At 46.4% G+C, this 24,153-nt stretch overlaps 1 protein-coding gene across 1 annotated transcript in view; it reads left to right on the forward strand.

The window, feature by feature from the left end:
* Positions 1-24,153, forward strand: part of LOC126530694 (uncharacterized) — a 79,158-nt gene that overhangs the window by 27,466 nt on the left and 27,539 nt on the right. Inside the window, exons 2-3 of the mRNA XM_050177961.3 lie at positions 1,826-2,218; positions 13,166-13,474. Coding sequence (XP_050033918.3) covers positions 1,832-2,218; positions 13,166-13,474 — 696 coding nt within the window. The 5' untranslated portion in view covers positions 1,826-1,831. The remainder of the gene's footprint in view (positions 1-1,825; positions 2,219-13,165; positions 13,475-24,153) is intronic.

The following is a 24,153-nucleotide window of genomic DNA, read 5'->3' on the forward strand; positions in this document are numbered from 1 at the left end:
CTACACATGATACAACCAGAACTAGGGACCTGGATAAGTGGGAAAACTGCATGGTGCCAGGAAGTACTTGTTTCCCGATTAAGAATAGGACACACTTACGGTACTCGCTCTTAGCTCTTGACTGGAGGGATTCTCCGACATGTAGTAAGTGCGGCAATAACTTCACGGGGCTCAATATTCTTATTCAATGCACGGCAATAGAAGCAGAGAGAAAAAAGTATCTCACTTGTGCTTATCGCAAAAATATATCGGTTCTTATTATTGCATATAAATATGAACTAACAGCATAGAGGGTAAGTACCGTCATTCGGTGGAACAAATCATACCTAACTTATCCATCTCGCGTAATAAAAAAAACATGCGTTATAGATTTGGCGTTCTAAAAAATACACCACGCAGGTAATTCTTCTGTAAGTGATAAATTTTTTTCGTTAATTTTTCAAGGCATTTAAAGGAGGCTAAGAGGCACAACAAACACACCCTTTTTGCTTCCCCCCCCCCAAAAAAAAAAACCCACGCTTCCGAGTTTTCCTTTGTATCTGTATAAGGATAGGTGGAAATCGCTTCCGTATATTTGCATTTAAAAGCACATTTCCTTATGAAATTCATTTGAAATTTCCAGCCCGAGCACCGACTGTTCGAATTAAAAAGCAGGTAGGTATGTTGCATCTTCCACAAGTTAACGAGTAAAAAAATTCATCTGTGATTCACGCTTGCTGCGTGCAAAGTTTGCAAGTATGGAGACAAGCATTGCATGCATAGGTAACAAATTATGAATGACGGGCGAGCAGAAGGTTCACGACATGCTCGTCCACTTCGCCGCGTTCGTCTGTAATAGCCTCGTATGCGTGCGACAGTTGGGTTACTGCTCGAAGCAGCACAACAACCTTGTCCTCCGAAGCCACCATCTTGTTCAAGCAGACGATGGAGCAGACGACACTGAGTGAACGGCAGCGTCGGCATGCTAGCGTCAACTGCCGGCTGATCAATTTTGCGAGGCTCCAATGGCCTCGGCTGCCTTGGGCTGCCGGAGACTAGCTGGAGACTTTTGTCCCACTTGACCACAATGCCAACATGACGTAATTTCCTTTCAGAGAGCTGCCGTCTGGCTACCCGAACAACGAAAATCGAAGGGCTCATTGCCAAGCCCCGCGTCACGAAAGCGGCCCCGTCAAAGTTACCGTGGCTTAATTAGGCTTATACGGGAGTGTCACCATTAGATTATATGGTAGCATGACGTCAAGGACCAAGATGCGCGGAATTGTGCTATGTAGGAAGCACTAGTCAGCAGTCTCAGCGGGTTCGCTTCCCTTCGAGGAGTTCATAAATCGAAGAAGCGGTCAGTGGCGTTCAATTGGTCATTTATACTTTCGCATTCACAACTGATAAGCGCATAGGTGTCCTCGAAGTTCTTTCTATTCACGTTTTCTAGGACTATACAAATAAAACCATTGCCTTCCAATACACTGTGGCGGTGTAGTTATGTGTTCGATAGTTCATTCGTACGGAACATTATAGAAGAAAAATTAATAAATCATCATTGAAACATGGCATTTCCTAAAAAAAATATGTTGGGAGTTCCGCGCGCGCCCACACTGAACTAAATAAGGTACAAACAATTTTCACGCGGTCTCTCAAAGAGGCTGCTGTAATAAAGAAATACATTTGCCCACCTATCATTGCCGCGATGGCTGAACAATTTGAGAGAGATATTTCGTACTTATCATCTACGAAACTGAAAGCTCCTATAACTTTATATTTCATATTTTATATTTATATTTTATAGTTATTTTTATATTTTATATTTAGTTTTATATTTTCGCAGGAAGTGATGGAAGGACCACAGGATTCGAACGCTTTTGTGGACGACGATTTTTACATGGAGCTCCTGAACTCGGAAGTAGAGGATGTATCTGCACTAGCCAGAAGACTAGTGGACTTCGGAACAGAGGCCAGCGTGTCAAGCCAGCCGCTGCCTGTTCACTGCACCGACAGCCAGACGAGGACCTGCCGCCTTCTCAAGCAGCTTCCAGCACTGAATGAACTGCTGTACTACATAGGGGTTGAAGTGACTGAACTCGCGCCGGGAAAGATTGCTGTCCTCTGCTACACAAGCTTCAACAATAATGAACAAATCAAGAGAGACCACCACATGGTGACAGCGATCATATTCCTCCACTGCATCGTCACAAGGCACCGCTGCGTCGACATACTTGAGGTATGCTTACAAGATGATTGTTACGTTGAGGTTCCCGCACATAATATAAAGAACGTTGACCCTGTAATTCCAGCACAGTGATCCACATTATGTAATATTCAGAGCAAATAGTTCATCAGTATTTCATTCCACTGAGGGTTCGTCTCTACAGGAAAGAATTTACGTACTGAACAACGCAATATAGTAAATAAATATTTAGATTTTTGTTTTCTAAGCTCTCCGCAACAAACATCATTACAGCTCGTTAGCAGTCTTACTATCGGTTCTTGATTAAATTTATTTTCCATAAGGTGATGACTAACGATGCCACAATCTCACTGCAGCCATTGAAAGATTATATCATGTCGTCGCCAATGACGCTGCCCTAGATGCCCAGGCTGAAGCAGCGACACTCCTTATACATTTATCGAGAGTAAACGCTGCAAAAGAGATTCGCAATCTCGCTCTAGCCATCGCGTTCGTTTACTGGCCATCGCTGAAACAGCCTCGACCAATCACTGAAACTGGCATTACCGGCAAACCTTTCACGAAGTGAGGCAACATTGCTGTATGGGCTGTGTGTATGAGTAGCATTCGCTGACTCCTACAACTGTCGTATTGGAATGGCAGACTCGCCGATGTGCGTTAAGTGCAAGTGTGAAGAGACCATAAGTCATCTTCTGTGCTACTGTTCTCGCATGGATGACCAACGTCAGACTCTCCTGTGTACCTTAAACAGAGAAGACAAACAGAGCGCATTTGCAGAAGCAAACGTCTTGGAAGCCTGGCCTCACATTTCATAAGCCCAGAAAGCCACTCGAGTGCTTCTTCAGTACCTGAAGGCAACGGACGAGTGTCAATGCATACGGAATTCATGGGATACGATGAAGTGCTTTGAGGCAATGTCTTGTTGGCGTGCTTTTTCTAGACGGATAGAGTACCGCTGAAACCTTATTAATTCAAGTAGTTTATAAGGTATGGCTGCCAGCTTTCCATTAGAGTTCATTATGAATCTGCTTCGTAGCGGTTACAATGAGACACGATTACCTGATTCTGTAGCGCATATTGCTCACGGTGTGGAAAACAAAGAAGTGGTAATGAGACAGAGAATACTTCGAAAGTCGTGGAAAAAGTAAGAACATATTATAATCCCCGGATACATCCCTAACATCGTAAATTTGAGACACTTCACCAAATCATTGCAGCATACTGCACTGTATACAAGAAAAAGCTGGTATTCTTGGCTGCTTGTTTTACCTTGTGTGTGTCAACAATGCGTTTTTAGCTGTCCAGGATGAGTGATAAATCTGACTTGCTTGAATATCAACGGCCACTAGCAGTCTCATACCAGAAGGCTTATCGCAATAAGTTGTTGCATGAAAAGTGGCAACATTATTTGTTAAATCAGAAAATTGAATTAGTCCATTCGCGAGCGGTTGACTTCACAGGCTAAATTATTTATTTTCACTGCCTTAATAAAACTAGCATGCACAGTAAAAATTCTGACCGGAGAATCCGTAAGAATCGTTGTATATTTCATACGCCTGGTGATGACGACATTGTCCTAGTGTCCTATATGTAGGACGGCAGAAGACCGGCAGTTACATCAACAAATTATTGCGAAAGAATGTTGTTTAGCATTCAAAGGCTTCAGAAACGCTTTCGATCAAAATGTACTAAATAAAAATTCGCTATTTCGCCGGAAAGGCGAAGCGCCGATTGCGATAGCAAATTAGTCGATAGCTGTATGAAGTAACGATAGAAGATTTATCGGCCGTGTAGACTTATAAATATTCGCCTACTAATTAACAATAATAGAATACGTAAGCGTGACTCAACGAGGACGTAGAAAGACAGAGACAGCGCTGTCTTTGTGTGTCTGCTTCTTTCTGCGTCCTTGTTCAGTCGCGCTTACACATTCTATAATTGATTCAAGCTAACTAACACGTCCACGTGACTTAACCAAATTAACCAGCACGGTGTCACGCGCGCACAGGTAGACATGAGCACACATCACTCGATGACAACGGAAACTGTCAGTGAAAACGCTGGACTTAGGAATCGGGGCAGCACCAAGTGAATAGACATTCATGCATGTCTCGCTTCAGCCCGTACGAAACGTCGAAAGCACAGCGCATACGAAGCTATCAGCACTGCGCGCATTCTGAAAACCTCGCAGATAGCGTTGAAGGTGACGCCCGCGCTGGCGTGCCCATTAGCCACGTCGTAGATCGCTTTCTCAACACGAGCGCTGGCAATGCGTCCCTACGGCGTGCGCGAAAGCGTCTACTACGGCGTCCGCGATTCGCGTGGTCAACGCGGCAGTAGACGCTGCGGTTGTCTCTACTCTGTACAGAGTGGCGGACGGGGAGGACATCGTGGCACCCAGCAGCCGCCGGAGAAGAACGCCCCTCCTGCCTCTCCTCACCCCCCTGCCTCGCGCGCCACAGGAGAGGGCACACATGCGGGCCGCGTTTTTCGCTCGCGCATGCGAGATTGCACCATGTTCGCCGGCTCAACCTCTTACGCTTTCACTCATACCGAATCTCATGGCGACGGCAGAAATGCGCCTTGAGTGTCGATATAATTGCTATCGCAACAAAATTTAACTCGGCAAAGTTTAGGCATATTTGCGTTAAGCTTCTCGAGCTGCTTATTACCCATCTCACCTTGCCAATACTCGTGGTTAGGCTTTGGTTTTTTTCATGAACTTGACAACATTTGAGATACACGACTTATCGCACTCCTCGTTCATTGCCTTTGCGCGATATCTTGCATGATTCAATGGTATAATCGCGGTGGTAGATCAGGGTATAAAGCATATATGATACTGTGACGAAGACTTCAATCAATCGCATTGGAGTGTGGCTAGCTTTTGTTGTGGTCAGCTAGTGGCCATGCCATTCTGCTGCTGTGCACGACGTCACGGGTTCGATTCCTGACTTTTTAACACTTTAAATCTGAACTTCGACGTTATTCCGGCCCATTTTGCTTTCTGAAATGCTAACAGAAAATGAAATACAAAAAAAAATGGCCGGGTCCCGTGCACTGTGGCAATCGGTTTTATGCGAAGCAATGTGCTGGCACCTGAATACCCAGCATTGCTTCTGCAAAGCGTTAACAGGCGGACCAACGTGTTGCTGTAAATGCAGTTGCTGTGTGTGTGTATCGCAGACGAACGAGTGTATGACGTCTACAGCACGACGACGATCACGTTGAAGACAATCGTATGACGGCAGTGGCACGATTTCTGCAGTAGACATTAACACAAATTTAAACTTGCGAGTAGTTGAGTTCGACGCCGGAACTCAACGGGAGTTAGAGAGAGACTGTGACGTGATTTGCAACTGTGTGTTCTGTGCGTGCCCATGTGTATGTCATGTGGTGTATGTTAAAACAACGATGGTGCTTCTACTGCGGGGAAGAATTGTTAAAGCGTAATTAACTTGGCCTGATGAAGCCGGCACGGTGTCGCACAGCTTTTACATATCCTTGTCTACTACGAGAAGAGTACTGGGGTATGTGGCCGATCGCGGAGATAGTACAGAATAGCAAAGCACCCTAAAGCGTCGTATGTAACGAAGAAACAAAAGACAGGGCATAGGGACTCACTAGGAAAATGTTTCAGAGTTGTCAGGCTTTTCGCAGTGATATGTGCGTGCGATTGTGACCTAGAGGTTCGTCGTGCACTGTTGCTCTGGATGAGCCTCAATTCTACTATCGGTCACACTGTAATTTTCTTTTTATTAAAACGAGGTGAGACATAAATCTACCTACCTACCTACCTACAGAAATGTGGCTAGGATGAGGCAAGAAATGGCTTGCGTCTGATATCTCCACCAGCTTATCTCGTTGATTTTATTCAATACGTAGCTGTACCATGTCGTAGTTATGTTCGCATGCCCAAGGCCATTTATGTTCATCGCATTTGAACTCGGTCTGTTACGGTTGCCTGCCCCTGTCCACCGTTGTCAATCACTTATTGCAGCATGTTTTTTTTTAGTTACTTCTTAGGTCTGAACCCTTAAACTTAAGAGACGAAGAAGAGAGCAAATTGGAAATAGCCGCCAGGATGGACACTACGCGTGTCAGCTCTGGAAGGCGAAACGTACAGAGAAAATAATAGCGAGTGAAGAACAGGTGAAAAAATTAGAGTATAGATACCGTAAAATGGAAGGGAAAGGTGAGGATGTGAAGAATCCAAGCGTGAAACATGCATGCTCGTTACCAACTCATCAGGCGTCGATTACGTGCGACAAATGATTTGCAAATGAGCACACTAATTGGAGCAAGATGTGAGGTTATAATCGGGATTCGATATTTGTGACAATGAAAAAATGATAGAAGGGCTCTTTGCGCTTAACCAATATATGCCTAGTGTCCTACATGTAGTACAACTTTCACTGGCAGTACCTGCTCATATTTCATATGTAAAAGCTTGCAGTTGGCAACCGATATCTAGGAGGCCATATCTCTTCTCTGTGCAAACTTTGGTAAGTGTGTGTTAAATCGCTTCTGCCTAATTACCTCTGCAACATCGTGAATATTGGAACTTGTTGAAGGGCACCACCTCATGGAAAAAACATTACCAATAATCAAATGATATTGCGCGACAAAAAACGGCACGGACGTGAGAGAAGACGACACACCAAGCGCAAATAAAAGGGCCCGTTGAACTAGAAATGAACTTAATGAGAGCAGCATGTCGCGCAATATCATTTGAGTAATGGATTACCAACTTGCCCGGATTGCTGCTCTCGTTACCAATAAGACTTGAAGTATAATTGATTGTTGCCGAGAACGTGACTATAGGTCCGTAAGGGACGAACTGTACGTACGGCAGACTATCTATTCTCTGTAGTTACGTTTTCGTGACTTGCAGCATTTGAAACAGCAGCGACCTACATGTAGGACACTACGCATATTAGATGCGTAGTGATGTCTATAGAAAGGGGGTATCAAACATCCTACCGCAGATAAACTAAAGCAACCGTGATTTGTTTTGGTCCTTTTAGGAGGGCAGATATTTTCTGATAAAGCTATTGCAAACAAAAACCGCCTGCCCGCCAAAGGCTGAAGATAATTTTCAACCATTGACCCTCGTGATGAGGCGCACTCAACAATCTCCCTTATTCCGCCTGGAAGTCCGCCGTGGTAGTAACAGACAAACAAAGCAGTAATGAATAGACCACGGACAGGAACTATTCGCAGGACAGCAACTTTATCGGTAAAAATGTAGGCAAAGCTTTGTAATGTTGTGATTATGACTTGTTTGTCACTGAAGCACCAGTAAAATGTCAAAGTATGCAGAAAGTAGGCGCTACCATGACCTGAACGTGTTTTCTGAGCACCTAGTCCTGCAACACGCTAATGCATCAAGATGCATCTCTGTCTGGTATAGATACATTTACAGTTTTTCATAGACGAAGTGGTCACTTTTCTTGCACATAACGCCAACTGCTATGGCCAGCATTATAATATATGCTTGTAATGTGCATGACATGTGCTCTCAGGTGCTCTTTTTTGTGCGTGTTTCCTAAATTGCTGCAGTCTTAGTGAACTTTGTTGAAGCAATTTTAAAATTATGGGCACAAGGTTTTGGTTACCGAGTTGCGACTCTGCTGCAATCGTCTGTAATTGCAAATGCCACAGTACTGCTGCAGTCACGTCTAACGCTCAGTGTGGGGAGCCCATGCACGTGGTAATGAGAGGTTGGATAGAAAGTTACTTAAATGTCGTGGTCAGGAATCGACGCTTTTCAGAATCATCCGGTATAATCTAACAAGGGTGGAGTCTAGAGGCTTAACGAAACCGCTGCATCATACTGCACCGTTATAAGAGCAAGCAGCGGCATTATTCGATACTTGCATGCCTTCTTTATTTGTGTGAATGCGCACTAACACTACCGCGTAGAAAGTGATGACGCTGACCTGCTCATATTTGAAGAGGCCATAGCAGCCATGTACGAGAAAAATTATATCTAAGTCGCTGCATTCAGGGAGCCAACAATATTTGCTGCAAACGCAAAATTGATTGGCCCGATTGGACAAAATTGTGATTCTACACGACAGGCGAACTATCTGTTGCCAGTGTTATAAGAAAACTACAGTTCGTCGTGAGAAATGTGACACCACACATCGAAACGAATAACTTACACCCTTTCACTCTAATAAGGAATGTATTTGCCTCGTGGCCTAAATGTTAGAGATGAGTCCCCGAAAGCCTTTCAACAAAGTTCTTTAAGCAGAAATCCCCCTCGAGCACTGGACGATTAACGCACGGCACAAACACGCGCCACGCGGGCACGAAGCACACTTTGTTGGCCTCCAGTGCCGCCAACTCACATCGTGGTTTTGGCACGTAAAACCCCGTGGTATAATTAATTTTAATTAAGTGTAGCCAATACATAATTCATACATTCATACATTCAATACATACATTCTTTCAAAGGGCGTTCTGAAACTTATTAATTATGCTATTGAGAAGATCAGGTACACAGTGGCGCTCAACTGTTGCGCGTTTCGTAGGGTGAAGCCATAGCTCTTTATATCTTTCGTACCTCCCGAGCTTTTTCTTCCTTAGGAGCGCTTTACTCTCACCATGGTTGAGTGGTTGCTTGGCATCGCGCTGCTAAGCACGAGGTCGCGGGTTCGAACCGTGGCCGTGGCGGCCATGTTTCGATGTGAGCTAAATGTAACAATGCCATCTTGTCAAGTATTGGCTGCACAGCAAAAAATCCCAGGTGGACAAAATAAATTGGGAGTCCTCCAATACGACGTATCTTCTAATCATACCGGGATTTTGGCATGTAAAACTCGAGAATTGAATCTTTAGCTTTACTTATTTCTTCGATTTCTCATTGATTTAGGTGCTATGCTCTAATTTTATGACCTCTTCCTGAATGGGCAATATTTACGTTCGAGAATACATGTGTGTGCCCAACGATTTCGTTCATTTTAGACATATTTATTCGTAATGGCACATCTAATATTAAGATTGCATTTATTAGTCATTTTCAATCTCCATACAGAGTTCATTCTTTTTTTTTTTTTTGTGGAAAATTCCCTACAAATTTTGAACGTGTCTCCAGATATGGCAGTTCTTCAGGATACCTCACTTTTCATTTCTCATGTTCCCTTAGAATCTGCAGCATCCACTCACCACCCGCAAATCTCTTCAACGCATCCACTGAATTTCAACAAACCTTTTATAAAAACTCCCGACACTATATTGAATGCTGCTTTCTACAAACACTAAAATTTACCTGTTCCCAGTTCGGAAATTGTATTGCCATAGGAGTAGCAGTTCCGGCATTAAAAAAATTTTGCGTTCTACATGTTTTCATTCGAATAGGAAAATTGGAGTTAGCATTGTGTTACAGCTTCCTCTTAAGTTGCAGTTTTAGTCTGGGTCTCCTATCTAAGCTGATAAGAATGGAGAAATTGTTTTTGCGGGCAACCATTTCATTGTATGAAATTCTGTTAAATTCGAACGAGAAAACTATAATCTATTCAATACATAAGCAGCGCTGACTGTCCCTTTCTCGCGTCCTGTTATATTGTGCTGTTAGAATTCAAGTTAAGGCCGTCAATGTCCTCGTAAATTAAAGGTTCTTGAATTTAAAGCGAAATTCATTATTTGTCCTTATTGGTCATCACTAAGCATTTTCAGTCATTTGTAACGAATTGCATTGGTTACAACTTGTCGTTAGACATATTGGTCATTTCGTAGTCGTTACTAGACATTACAAGTCATTTCAGTCATTATTAGTCATTACTGCTCACTACTAAGCTTTTTAGTCATTTGTGGTCAATCGTGGTCATTACAAGCAGTCGTTAAGCATGTTGGTCATGTCATAGTCATCAGTAGACATTACAAGTCACTTAAGTCATTATTAGTCATTACTCGGCATTACTAAGAATTTCTATTCATTTCTAATCAATTGTAGTCATTACAATTCGTCGATCGACATATTGGTATTTTCGGAGTCTTTAGTAGTCATCAGTCATTAGTAGTCACTGTTAGTCATAACTAGTATTATTAACCTCTACCAATCTCTATTATAACTTTATCATTAACTGTCACTCTCAATCATTTTTAATTTTTTAATCTGTCTTTAAACTGTCTTCGTATGGCGTGATGACGCTTCGGCGGACACTCAGGCGGTCAGGTCTGCTGACACAAACTTCACCATGAGTCTAGAAAGGCTTTCGCCTTACAATGCTTGAAAGAAAACCAGATAGAAAAGGAGCTGGTGCTGACAAATTTGAACTGGAAGAAAGCCGAAGAGCAAATTTTTAAGCGCACAGCATTACTGCTATACAAGGTTGCCGTTAGGCTGATTAATGAACTATGATAAAAATGTAAGGGAGCTCTGTTGAAAGCAGCGGAAAAAAACTTTAGAGGACGTACGAATGCCAGACAATTGGCGACAAAGTAGAATTAATTCAAATTATAAAGATAAGGGGGGAAAATATAAAATTTGCTCATATACACGCTGACCACTACATCGGTAACATACAGGTTAGAAATGCAGGCTATCAAATCGAAGCTACAAGCATGGGCAGAGCATAATGGCATATTGGGAGAACTTCAGGATGGCTTCAGAGTCGTTAGGCGTCTGGATGACAACTTATTTGTCCTTATTCAGTGTAATGAAATATCCTGAGTACAAAGAAGGCCGTTATGTGCGGTTTTTTAGTCATTACAGGAGCACATGACAACGTAGGCCGGGACATTTTGTGCGATATTCTGGAAGGGGAAAGCTCAGGTGACGATTATATACAGATTTTGAGATATTTACCCAGAAAATACAGTTTGTGTCGAATGGGAGCGAGGAGAATGTTGATATCAACGAGGGACTGATGCAGGGGTGCGCTTTATACGCACTGCTGTTTACGATGTACATGGTGTGGACGGAAAGGGCGCTAGAAGCAGGTAATACTGGGTTTAATTTCTTATACAAACAGGCGGGTACAGTAGTAGAACAGCAACTTCCAGGTTAGCTTTATGTGTTCATAGCTAAGAAGCATAGTGATGTGCAGCGTTTGGCTAATATCTGTGGACAGCAAGGCGATAAGTTACGTCTGAAATTTAGCGTTCAGAAATGTGGTGTTGTGGTATTGAATAAAAACAACGAACATACAGTGACAATACAGGGCCAGGAAATGCCCCGCGGTAAAGAATATAAATAAGTTGTTATATGCCTAAAAGATGGCAATAGATATATGGAAACACAGGAAAAAACCAATAACAGTTAAGAGGAAGAGAAATGCGGCCATACTGAAACACAGGGCTATGGGGATACAATAGCTACGAGGTGCGCCGGAGTATGTGGAAAGGTGTAAGGGTTCCAGGACTTCTATTTCGAAACGCGATTGCTTGCTTGAAGTCAGGGCTAAAATCTGGACTCGATGACAACCAAAGAAAAGTGGGACGCCTCGCATGGGGCGCTCACGGGAAGAATACAATTGAAACTGTGCAGGGTGAAATGGCCTGGGCAAGTTTAGAAGGGATGGACGCTCTAAGTAAAATTGATTGTTAAGAACGACTGAGGAAAATGGAAGTAAATGGGCTGGGAGAGTGCTCAGATATTTGTGCAGGAAAAACATTGATTCAGAGTAGAGGAAAATAACTAGGAAGGTTGCCAGCAATTACGAGACGGGTATGGTGAGCAACAAAGAACGTCAAGCGGAAACTCAGAGAGGCTACGACAATCTCATGTGTGGCGGCAATGGAACATAAACTTGCTACGAGTAACTACATAAGAGCAAGAAATGAAATCTGGAAAGAAGCAATTTATGTTAGAAAAGGGAGACTCATTACTTATCAAATAGAGATCAGGTTGCCTTTGAACACGCCCTTATATGCCGAGATACAGCATGAAAGAAGCATGTGCTTGATGTGGCCGAGCTATGGAAAGAATTTAGCATGTTTTATTAGAATGTGAAGATATCTGCTCAGCGGTCCATTTAGGCACCACTGGCCTCTTTGAAGCCGTTAGGTTCCACGAGAGCATGGGGAAGGCAAACATGTACCCAGTAGATTAGTAAGAGGCGATTGGAAGATTGGTGAAAGAAAAATAGGGAAAGGCCAAATAATGGAAGTGTACAAAAACAAAGTTCCCAAATGTGGTTCAGAAAAGTGTGTGAAGGGAATTCTTTGGGGTGATATTTTCTTTCGTTTTTTTAACATAAGTGGGACATTAAGCTATATACTAACAAGAGCTTGGGGGTGCAACCTACGGCCACCATTCTAAAGGGGACGCTCAAAGGATACATCCTGCTTGAATAGCCAGCGGACCACTCACGTGGCGATGCTCGTACAAGATTGGCGATTTGCGTACCGGTGGACCATATACTGAAAACCACTCGATGGTGTTCGGGCTGTATATGTTTGGGGCGGCGTACCGAGGAATTGAAAACATGATCCCGTTGCCCCGACCAAGCGTTCCGGACTCGCGGTGCTACAAACCATCGGCTCTTCCGACATAGGGTCACCCGGTGTGTTCCTGTTCCACCTTGCATTTCTATGCGCAATTTCTTGTAAGAAATTGTAAATAGAAGTTCCATCTGTCTGCTTCTATCCACCTTAACCTTCCAGCCAACCTATCGCCGCCTTACTTAGAGGCAGTATTCTTCACTTGCGTATACCGTCTCTGGTGGTCCATGTCGGACGCCCAAGTAGAAAAAGAATACTCTATTCTTGAAATGGAGGAAGAAGCTGTTTCCTTACCGAAGTGCTACCAACAAACTTTCTAACCTAAAATAGGCCAATTGAGCTCTCTTCAATATCGAGGTAGAATGTGGTATTTTTTCGTTAGGAAACGACAACGCTTGCATTTAACTCTGCACTTGTCGTTGTTGCCACTACTAGAACGTAGATGTTTCAACTGTTGGATAATACAGATACCTCTACTGAAGACGGGGGTTTACAAAATGTATTTTTTTCTTGTTGTTGTTGTCGCAGTTAAGACTTCAGCCACGGGGACAACGTAACCTCGATTCACTGATGTGCAACACCATGAAGCGGATCTCTTCGCTGAGCTGCTTTTACCTGAGTGATTCAGATTTAACTAATACAGCGATCACGGTTGCGGTGTTCTCAGCTGTCACTCATCTGCTGCGGTCTCGACTCGTCGAACTCTCTCTGGAGCGCGTGCGACTCACCAATCTTTCCAAGGAAGCATGTGCTCCGCTGGATGCTTTCATGACGGCAGTTTCGGAGACAAGCACACTCAAGGGGCTCAGAGTCGTCAATACGCTCTTCCCAAACGAGGTAACTTGCGTGCGTGCGTGCCTCTGTATGTGTGCCTGTGTGTGTGCGTGTGCGCCAAGAAATGTGACGCAGTTGCTTAGTGGATAGGGTAGCCCTGAAGTGAGTGCAGTTTTTAAATCTCTGCAAGCGGAAGAATAGAGCTGCACAGAAATACTTCTCAAGCACGCTCTTTTATCCCTGCGTTATGTGCTGTTATTAAAAGCGCCAATAATAACATAAACTCTTGCATTTAATTTCCGACAGCGACAGAGTGCGCCTCAGTTGAGGACTCCGGAATATTTTCGACATCAAAAACTCGGGAGTTGCGCGCCGCGTGCGCAGCTGGGGTTCTTGCAGCACCAGCAGATGGCGCTCGCCTCCGCGGCAGCGATGGCGCCGGCCGTGCGGGGTAAATATAAAAGAACCCGAGATATCGCCTTCGCGCATAGCGTTCGCCGCACGCGTTTCCCAGTAAAGATTGCGGCTGTATACTTTGCAATCGCCGGGAAGCGGCAACTGTAGCATACGAAGAAGGGAGCGATGTAACTACACCTTCGTGCTTAAAAGAACCCGCCTAGGAATCGATTTGTGGTGGGACAGTGCTACGGGAAGGCCTCGTATAGTGAGGACTTCCGATGTCCAGCGTGGATACGAAGCGCGCGGAAGTGTGGTTCAGTGCATTTCTAATAAATCTACTCCACGAAGTAGCGGCGCAAGCCAAGTCGCGAGCCATTGAACCGTTACAGTCTAACAATTAGGTAAAGTACATGTGAATGTCGCCATGGGAATAACTTGAAACTACGTCGCAATGGGTAACCTTTCTAGTTGTTTACAGCTCCGCTGTCGAACCACCTTAATAGCGTGGTTTGGAAACCATTTTTTTGAGTGTATTAAATTTCCCTATACGAGGGGTTTGTATTCCTTCCGCGCGCACACGTGGGCATACAGTCGGGGATTAAACCAGACCGCGGACGAGGGAGGACGTTACGGCCTCTGATCACAGCGTTTTTCAGGAAAATTTAGACACCACCAAAGATGGGGGTAATTTTATCCAGTGCACCCCATCACATCGGTAAAGACATGATGGCGGTTTGCGCAGGGAGTGTACTAATTTATGATCAATTTTTCGTCGATGTGTAACTTCGTCGGTAAAGATCGAGTAAGCTAGCAAACTTCAATTCCTCCTTCTTGTAATGTTTTTAACAAATTCGCCGGGTGTCGCACTAAACGAGTTGGAAAGCGCTAACTTTTTCTCTTTTCAATAAGATCAAGGAATCCTAAAGTACCTTGTCATAACTAGACACCGGTTCCTTAGACCCTAAATATTGCTGTTTTTAGCCGCCTTTAACAGGCAGTATAGTTGCTACTTACGCATTTGTAGGCGCCAAAAACCAATAATTAGCCGTGTATAGGCTAAAATAACTTCTCCTGTCCATCTGAGGCTAACTTATGAATTTGCGAGAAATAAAACCCATTAAATGCATGTTTCGTGAAATTCACTTTATTTTCTTAATACAATAAAAGGAGGTTGCAAGATTTATCTGAAATCTAGTGTGCCTAGACATGCAACCACGGGAAAAATTGTGAAAGCAGCCACAAACAAGCACCATCTCAAGACCTTCGTGTTTGAAGTTGTGCCTACTTTTGCTGAGTATCGGTTTGTGCGGGCAAACAACGCTCAACATCCACCGAAGTTACCGGCACATACTTCTGGTTCAGTACGTTTGATGATCTATTGCCCTATGGAATTGCGAAATGTTCGCTGGTCAAAACCTACAACAGTTTTTTCAATACCTGACACCCGATATTTTTGTACCAGGTAGTTTAAAGTTTCTAAATAGCTCTAACAGCAGCACGTTCATTGGGGATGGCGACGAACCTTTTTTTAAACTTCAAAGTTAGCCTCACACTCGTGGTCAGAGTCGCAACCAGGCATTCAAGTCTCCAGATGACGTCAGCTGAAGATATCAATTCAGCCCACAAGTAGATTATGTGACACCCGAGTGTCTCTTCGCGTATAGCAGTTTCAGTCCTTCTCACAGAAATGCTCTAGCCATCCGCAAACCTGTTAATAAGAGTCGGCCAAGCGTTTGCGCTAACAATAGTCTGCCTTCAGTCCAGTTCGCCCATATGTTATAACATTGCAAACAAGACAATGCTAGCCCAAAACTCTTAGAAATTTGGAAGCCCTGACAATCGAATTTAGGCAGCAACATCGAACTAGTCATTCAAAATCCCGATAATGGCACCAATAAAATGTTTCTAGACAAAGTGCTCATATGCAAAATAGGCACGATAAGGAGGTAAGAAATAAGCATTCTGCCTGAAGTTCTGGTTCCTAGTTATAAGTGATCAAAAGGAATAACAGCTCGAGAAAAACAATCAGTGACACGATCGCAGATGGTTCTAAAAGCGCGTTCACTTTGCGTTCAGTTTGCGTTCACTTTCACCTCACGCGATTGGCCAAGGTCGCGCCGAGTCGGCGGCTAACGACTCGGCGCAGCCTATATGCGTGAGCTGAAACTGAACGCGCGTTTGGAAGAACGATCTCCGATCGCACCCCAGGTCAACACATTCTAAAGCCCTGTTCACACTTCGAGATTTTCGGGTGCTGATCTTGTCGGCGACAGGAAAACATGTTTTGCGCCACGCAACAAGTTCTCGTCTTACCATTTGGTCCGGGAACAATTTTTGTCACCGAAAAAAAAAAGCCAACGCTTGTTTCAAGCCACGGAACACAATACGCATCTTTTTTCGGACAGTGAACAGTACTAGTTCGGTGGGACGCATTTCTACAGCATCGATCATGGCGCGTTTTGTGGCTTAACACGTTCTATATAGCCTAATAAAATTTCTGCTAGCCATTCAAGGTTCATCCTGGTGACTGAGGGATACATTTGTCTCCAAAATCTTCTGCGCCCATCTCCTCGTGCTGCGTAATTTTGCCTTGTTTGCTCACGTTTCCCGTTTCCCGCAGCGTGTGGGGTTTGTATAATTTTTCGGCGAGCCTGTGACCGCATGCGTGTACGTAACATAAGGTCTACGTTTGTTTTTTATGCAGTGTACCTAATCTTTTTCGGTTACTTGTGCACATATGCGAAATACTTTTGCACTAGCCGTGAATTCTCAACAAACCTGCTATAAGTGACAGTAGCGAACTTTAGTCCGTGCAGAGCCCCTCTCTTGAGAGCTAGGGAATCGCGACGGACATTTTTTCACGGACAACGACAACTTTGTTGGGAACGTGACCATTTCGTCATCAATGAGATACCGCCAACTCGCGGGATGGAAAGCTCTCCAGTTTGAACGCGCTTGGATGGGCAACTTCTTTGGAGGTAAGTAACAAGAATAGTAGGCCATCTTAATCTGTGACTTACGCGTCTCTTAGTGGCACTCGCACCTCGGCATTGGTGTTCTTTTGCTTAAGCGGGCGAACGTTTTTCCCTGGCACGATAAGCGGGCGAGAAGCGAGAGAGGGCGAGGAGGAAGCGCAGCGCGCGTCACCTGGCGAGGCATAGCCCCCCAGCGAACGGCGCACTAAGCGCACATTACAGTGCTGACGTCACAGCATGTAACGAGTGCGCGCGCGCAGCTGTTGCGAACGAGCAGTTGAGCGCCGCGAGAAAAGCGAGAGGAGGGAGTGACGTCACATCCGCTCTACTAGGCAGATGTTCAGTCTGTGCGAGGGAGCACTTTTCCATTAATTAGCCGGTTAAAGATCAGGCCAGCTTCTTGTGTGTGACTTCATCAGTGACGCCATTACTTTCGCTTTCTACTTTCGTGTTTCCAGGAATTTCGCCAAAGTCGTGCTCACGTGGCGGTTCTCTAAAATCTACGATTCTGTGCTATGGTGTGCGGTAATCAGTAATTTCTAATTCAATTAATTCCAGACACTTCGGCAACTCAGCCTGTAACTAAACTTATGCTCTGATATCAAACCTACAATGGAACCCACGAATATTGTACTGTACTATTTTATTGCTTCTTTTCTGATTTATTTTCAATTTCGTCTCCGGTCGTCTCAGGAGGTGAACCGGAAGCCCTGCGCAAAAACCAGAAGTGTCACTACTAAAAAGCTTAAGAGAAACCAACATTACTGACAGAATTAAAGCACGTGTACTGCAAGACACATTTGCGGCTGATAAGACGCGCACGAAAGACACATGCATGGCGATAGGGCTTGCAAATACTAACTAAAAGCAAATGCGAACTAGTCCAAGAAGCAGCGTCCTTTGAAACCCACATAGCCGATGGCGTTCAATGTCGAGAAGGCGGAAGAATACAGTGTCGTAACCGTAAGTAAACAAGGAAATTCAATCTGAATGAATTAGAGATTGAATTTGAAACTCGATCTTGTAATCTTGAGATTACGAGATCGAATGCGCGTCAGGTCATTGTTGTTGGACAATAAAACCGAGGCACGGTCCTGTACGTAATATTAATTGTGGACTGAACATTTATTCATCAAAAAATAACGTACAGCGTGAAGGACAAGGACTGCGAGAGACGACATACACAGCGCTGCTTCCAATAATATTTTGTTGCGTTACCCCATCATGTGTATATATATATACTAGAGGCAGCATGCGCAGAAAATGAAAGGCAGTCATAAGGGGTGTTCTAACAGCAAGTGACTGTACTAAGAGCATGGTCACTTAAAAAAACGAACATTACGGCTTCTATCTGTTGAGATACGGGACTTCACTAGGGGTCAGCGCAATAGAGGGGCACTAACGCACATACTACCGAGTTTTCTGATATTGACACGTGTACTTGTTTGTCGTTATCGGGTGACGCATTTCACCGCCTAACAAATGTTATCGCACAGCGCAGGACGCCCCTGCATGTATCGGAAGTTTCTGGAATGTTATCAATGCTTCCAGATGTCTGTGACCGAACTTTGTGTAATCTGATCGCAAGTGTGCGTGGTGCGAATAATGTAGAGCTTTGTGGAAGGCACGCGAATCCCAGCGATTACTCTGGAACGTTCGATGACTGATGTATAAAAGCCGACACGCTTGACCCTCTGATCAGATTTTCGGCGATCGCCGCTGTCGCCGTTCTTTGCGTGTGGCCTGTTTTTGAGGGCACAAGTTCACCCAATAAAACACTACTTTCGTTTTTCTCAGTTTGGCTACTTTCTTCACCGCCACTACCACGTGACATCGGGTTGAGGTGCTTGTGCGTTCATGTACCGAACGCTCCCGCTAAGCCGCGATCCAAGCCCGAAGCCCGAGGACAAAACCAACATCGCCCAAGACCAGCGTGCTAGCCACAGACCGCAAGGAGTGCCCCCAGAGCACGGACTTCTACCTGCGACGACAAAGAAGATCGTGGCCAAAACAACTCCAATGGCTGCTCCAGCGTCCCTCGTTATCCTGCAACAACATCGGAATACACCGACCTTCCATGGAGCAGCTACTGAAGACCCAGAATCCTGGCTGGAGACCTACGAAGAAATCGTGACTTTAAACAACTGGGACTACGACGGCAAGCTGCGGCATGTATTCTTCGCCTTAGAAGACTCCGCCAGAACGTGGTTTGAGAACCGTGAGTCGACCATGACAACATGGGACCTGCTTCGCAGCGGCTTCCTGCTCACCTTTACGAGCGTCGTGCGCAAGGAAAGGGCCGAAGCTATGCTGGACGCCCGAATGCAGCTACCTAACGAGAACGTTGCCATCTTTACGGAAGAAATGAGCCGTCTGTTCCGCCACACCGACCCGGATATGCCCGAGGAGAAGAAAGTCCACCTACTCATGCGTGGTGTGAAGGAAGAAGTTTTCGACGCAATGCTACGAAGCCCACTGAAGACCGTAGAAGAGTTCCTTCGCGAGGCCACCAGCATCGAGAACACATTCGAAATGCGGAACCGGCAATTCAACCGCCGTACGAACCCTACCAACTACGCAGGAATCCAATTACTGGCTACGGACGATCTGCGCGAGGCCATCAGAGCCATTGTGCGCGAAGAGCTGCGCAAGGTCTTGCCTTCGTCGCGGCCTCAAGTGGCCTCGAGCGCCGACATCCTGAAAGAACAGGTGCAGCGATCGCTTGTAGTTCCTGAGGTGCAACCACAATTACTGCAGCCCCAGCCATAAATGATGACATACGCCGCCGTCGCACGCCGTCAAGGTTTTCCTCCGCGACCGCGCCAAGGCCCTGCAACGCCGCAATTCCGTCATCGGCCGCCGCAGCCGCCAGCATGCCCACCCAACGCCCAGTGCTCCTGCGAGCGAAAGACGGACATTTGGTGAGCCCCCGACCACTGCCCGCTCTATCACTGCGGAGAAGCCGGCCATGTGTACCGCCGATACCCATACCGGGAGATGGGACTGCGACGTTTCGCCGTTAACGCGCCGCGACCTCAGATTGGCAAGCGACCTCGCGATATCGCCGACTACCTCGCCGCTACTCAATGGAGCCCTCGACGACCGTCCCGTTCGCCGTCACCAGGCCGCTACCTGTCGCCGCAGCGCCGACCATACACCGACCCTGCCCGGGCCGCTCTGCGAGCACATATCCGTAAAACTAAAAGCAGCAACCGATGGAGGTGCGGTTGCTGTTCGTCGAACTGACGAAGATCCTCCGCCGCCGATGAAGACGCCGAAGAAACTAACTCGACAACATAACGACACGCCGTCGTCTCGGCGACGTCTGGAAGCAAAGAATACGCCGACGACGAAAGACGACCTGACGACGCTACGTACCAGCCACTGGTCAACGAGACGCAGCCGTGATCCGACGCCAACACCTAACTGTAACGGAAGACAAAGAACCACAGGCTTCGACGTGCTTCTCGACGGCCACGCAGCCACCGCCTTAGTAGGCACAGGAGCCGATTACTCCGTCATGAGTGGACCCATCGCCGCCCAGTTGAAGAAAGTTAAGACTCCATGGGAAGGCCTTCAAATTCGGACCGCTGGAGGACACCTCATCACGTCGACTGGAATACGCACGGCAAGAATTATCGTTCATGACCGAACTTACCATGCAACCTCCGTTATCCTCCAACAGTGTCCGGCATAGACTTCCTGAACCAACACGGCGCAATCATCGACCTGAAGTCGAAGTCAGTAACGCTGTCCGAAGATCGGCCGATACCGCTGGAGAGCTCTCGTAGTCACCACGCCTTAAGCGTGCTTGAAAGTCAAGTCAGCATCCCACCCCGCTCTAGCATTGTCATTTCCGTTGGCACCAAAACACCTGCCGACGTAGAAGGCGTTGGTCACCCTCGATGACGTCTATTGCTAGAGCGTGAAATTTGCGTCGCAAGGGGGATCGCTCGAGTGCACGGAGGAAAAACTAGTGTTGCTGACAAACTTCAGCCAGGAGTTCAAACACATCAACAAGGGCACTATGATCGCGTACATCGAGGAAATTCTGGAAAGCAGTAATGCGTTTGTCATCTCGGATTCTGCCGCATCTACCCCGACGACCATAGTTCCCGAACCAGACTTCGACATAAATCCAAGTCTCCCCATAATCAAGCAGCAACAGCCCAGAAGTCTGCTCCGTTGATACAAAGGCTACTTTTTGACGTCATCGATGATTCGGCAAACACCAGCCGCAAAGCTTCGCATAATTACCGAAAAGTGCGCTCGACCACACTGCCAGAGCCCTTATCGAGTTTCGACGCGAGAACGTGAAGCTATAAGAGAACAACAAGTCGACGAAATGCTGCGCGACGACACCATCCAGCCGTCGAAAAGCCCGTGGGCCTCTCCTGTAGTCTTGGTGAAGAAAAAGGACGGAACCCTACGTTTCTGCGTCGATTATCGTCGACTTGAAAAGATCACGAAGAACGACCTATACCCCCTTCCACGGATAGACGACGCATCAGATCGACTCTGCAACGCAAAATACTTCTCGTCAATGGATCTCAAGTCTGCCTACTGGCAAATAGAAGTCGACGAGAGAGATCGCGAAAAGACTGCCTTCATCACGCGAGATGCCTCTAGAGTTCAAGGTCATGCCATGCAGACTTTGCTCGGCGCCTGCAACGTTCCAGCGCGTCATGGACACGGTGTTAGCAGGATTGAAGGGGCAGACCTGTCTTGTTTACTGAGATGACGTCGTTGTCTTCGCCGGAAACTTCGGCGATCACCTTAGGCGGCTTGTGACAGTACTAGAGGCCATCAAGTCATCAGGGCTCACTCTGAAGCGAGAGAAGTGCCGCTTCGCTTACGATGAGCTTCTGTTCCTAGGCAACGTCATCAGCAAGTCCGGAGTCCGCCCCGACCCGCAGAAGACTGCTATCATCGCAAAGTTCCCACAGGCCATGGACAACAAGGCCGTGCGTCGATTCCTTGGCATGTGTGCCTACTACAGGCGGTTTGTCAAGGACGTTTCACGCATTGCTGATACGCGTAGACACCTAACAAAATGTGATGCCGACTTCAATTGGGAAACACCGCAGGCCGACGCATTTGAAGAACTCAAACGACGCATGCAGTCGCCCCCAGTACTTCCGAACTTCGACGAAGACGCCGATACCGAAATCCACACTGACGCCAGTAGCCTAGGTCTCGGTGCCGTCCTAGTCCAGAAAAAAGACGTACTTGAACGCGTGATAGCTTACGCTAGCCGGACGTTGTCAAAAGCGGAAGCCAATTATTCTACAACCAAAAGGAAAATCTCGCCATCGTTTGGGCTACAGCGAAATTTCGCCCTTACCTTTAGGGCAGGCCATTCAAAGTCGTCAGCGACCATCGCGCCTTGTGTTCGCTAGCAAATTTAAAAGAACCTTCAGGACGACTGGAGCGGTAAAGCCTAAGACTGCAAGAATATAATATTACTGTAACCTACAAGTCCGGACGAAAACACTCTGATGTCGATTGCCTATCACGCGGCCACATTGACTCGCCGCCGCGGGATGACGAGGATGACGACGTCTTCCTTGGCATACTAAGTGCGGAAGATTTCGCTGACCAGTAACGAGCATACCCGGAACTGAACAACCTTGTCGAGTATATGGAAGGGCACACCGACGCTGTCCGTAGGGCATTCGGGCGAGGATTGTCTTCGTTCTGGCTTCAAAACAACCTACTCGTAAAGAACTTATCACCAATCCACGCCAACTGCCTTCTTGTTGTTCGCTCAGGGCTGCGTCCAGAAGTATTGCACGCCCTATATGAGGATTCGACAGCTGGACACCTCGGATTTTCCCGGACGCTATCGAGGATACAGGAAAGGTATTGTTGGCCGCGTCTAACCGCCGACGTCGCCCGTTATGTAAGAACATGCCGGGACTGTCAGCGACGCAAGACCCCACCGACAAGGCCAGCGGGATTGCACAGCGAATCGAGCCTCCTTGCCGACCGTTTCAGCAGATCAGGATGGACTTGTTGGGACCCTTCCCGACGTCAACAACCGGAAATAAGTGGATCGTCGTGGCGACGGACTACCTCACCCGCTTCGCTGAAGCGAAAGCACTTCCGAAAGGTAGCTTAGCCGAAGTGGCGAAATTCTTTGTCGAGAACATCCTGCTGCGACATGGCGCCCCAGCAGTCCTCATCACCGACAGAGGAACGGCCTTTAAAGCGAAGCTCGCCCAAGCCATTCTGCAGTACAGCCAGACAAGGCACAGGAGGGCAACTCTACCACCCACAGACGAATAGTCTTACAGAGCGCCTGAAAAAAACCCACACCGACATGCTGGCAATGTGCGTCGATGTCGAACACTAGATCTGGGATGCCGTCCTGCCGTACTTAACATTCGCTTACAAGACGGCGGTGCAAAAAACAGATCACGCCGTTTAAGCTGGTTTACGGCGGAAACCCGACGATGATGCTCGACGCCATGCTGCCGCACGTCACTGACGAAGAGAATCTTGGCGTCGCTACCTATCTCCAGCGCGCCCAAGAAACTCGACAGCTCGCCCACCTACGGATCAAGAACCAGCAGCGTGTCGGCAGCCGACACTACAACCTCCGACGACGCTTCTTCGAGTACCAGCCCGGCGACCGTGCTTGGGTTTGGACCCCGATACGCCAACGAGGACTGAGTGAGAAACTATTGCGATGCTATTTCCGACTCTACAAGGTCATTCGACGGATTGGCGCACTGGACTATGAGGTCATATTAGACGGCATTTCGCATTCACAGCGGCGCCGCGCACGATCTGAAGGGGGCCACGTGGTGCATCTTAAACAATTTTACGGACGCTGACGAACTTCCTTATTGTGTTGTTCTCTTTGCTACGGGTGTTTTTCTTTATTACTTTCGTTTGCAGCATCAGGTCGGTGCTTTTTAAGAGGGGGGTATTGACACGTGTACTTCTCAATCAGGCGACACGTTTCACCGCCTAACAAATGTTATCGCAGAGCGCAGGAAGCGCCTACATGTACCGGAAGTTTCTGGAATGTTATCAATGCTTACATCCGCTGTCTGTGACCGAACCTTGTGTAATCTGAGCGCTTGTGTGCGTGACGTGAATAGTGTAGAACTTTGTGGAAGGCATCCGAGTCCCAGCGATTACTCTCGAACATTGGACGACTGATGTATAAAAGCCGACGCGCTTGAACCGCTGATCAGATTTTCGACGATCGCCGTCTGTGTTCGCCGCTGTCGCAGTTCTTTCAGTGTAGCCTGTTTTTGAGGGCACAAGTTCGCCAAATAAAACGCTAGTTTCGACTTTTTCAGTTTGGCTGCTTTCTTCACCGTCAATACCACGTGACAATATCAACTTCCACAATTT

The sequence above is a fragment of the Dermacentor andersoni genome, chromosome 4 (genome assembly GCF_023375885.2).
Source record: "Dermacentor andersoni chromosome 4, qqDerAnde1_hic_scaffold, whole genome shotgun sequence".
NCBI lineage: Eukaryota > Metazoa > Arthropoda > Arachnida > Ixodida > Ixodidae > Dermacentor > Dermacentor andersoni.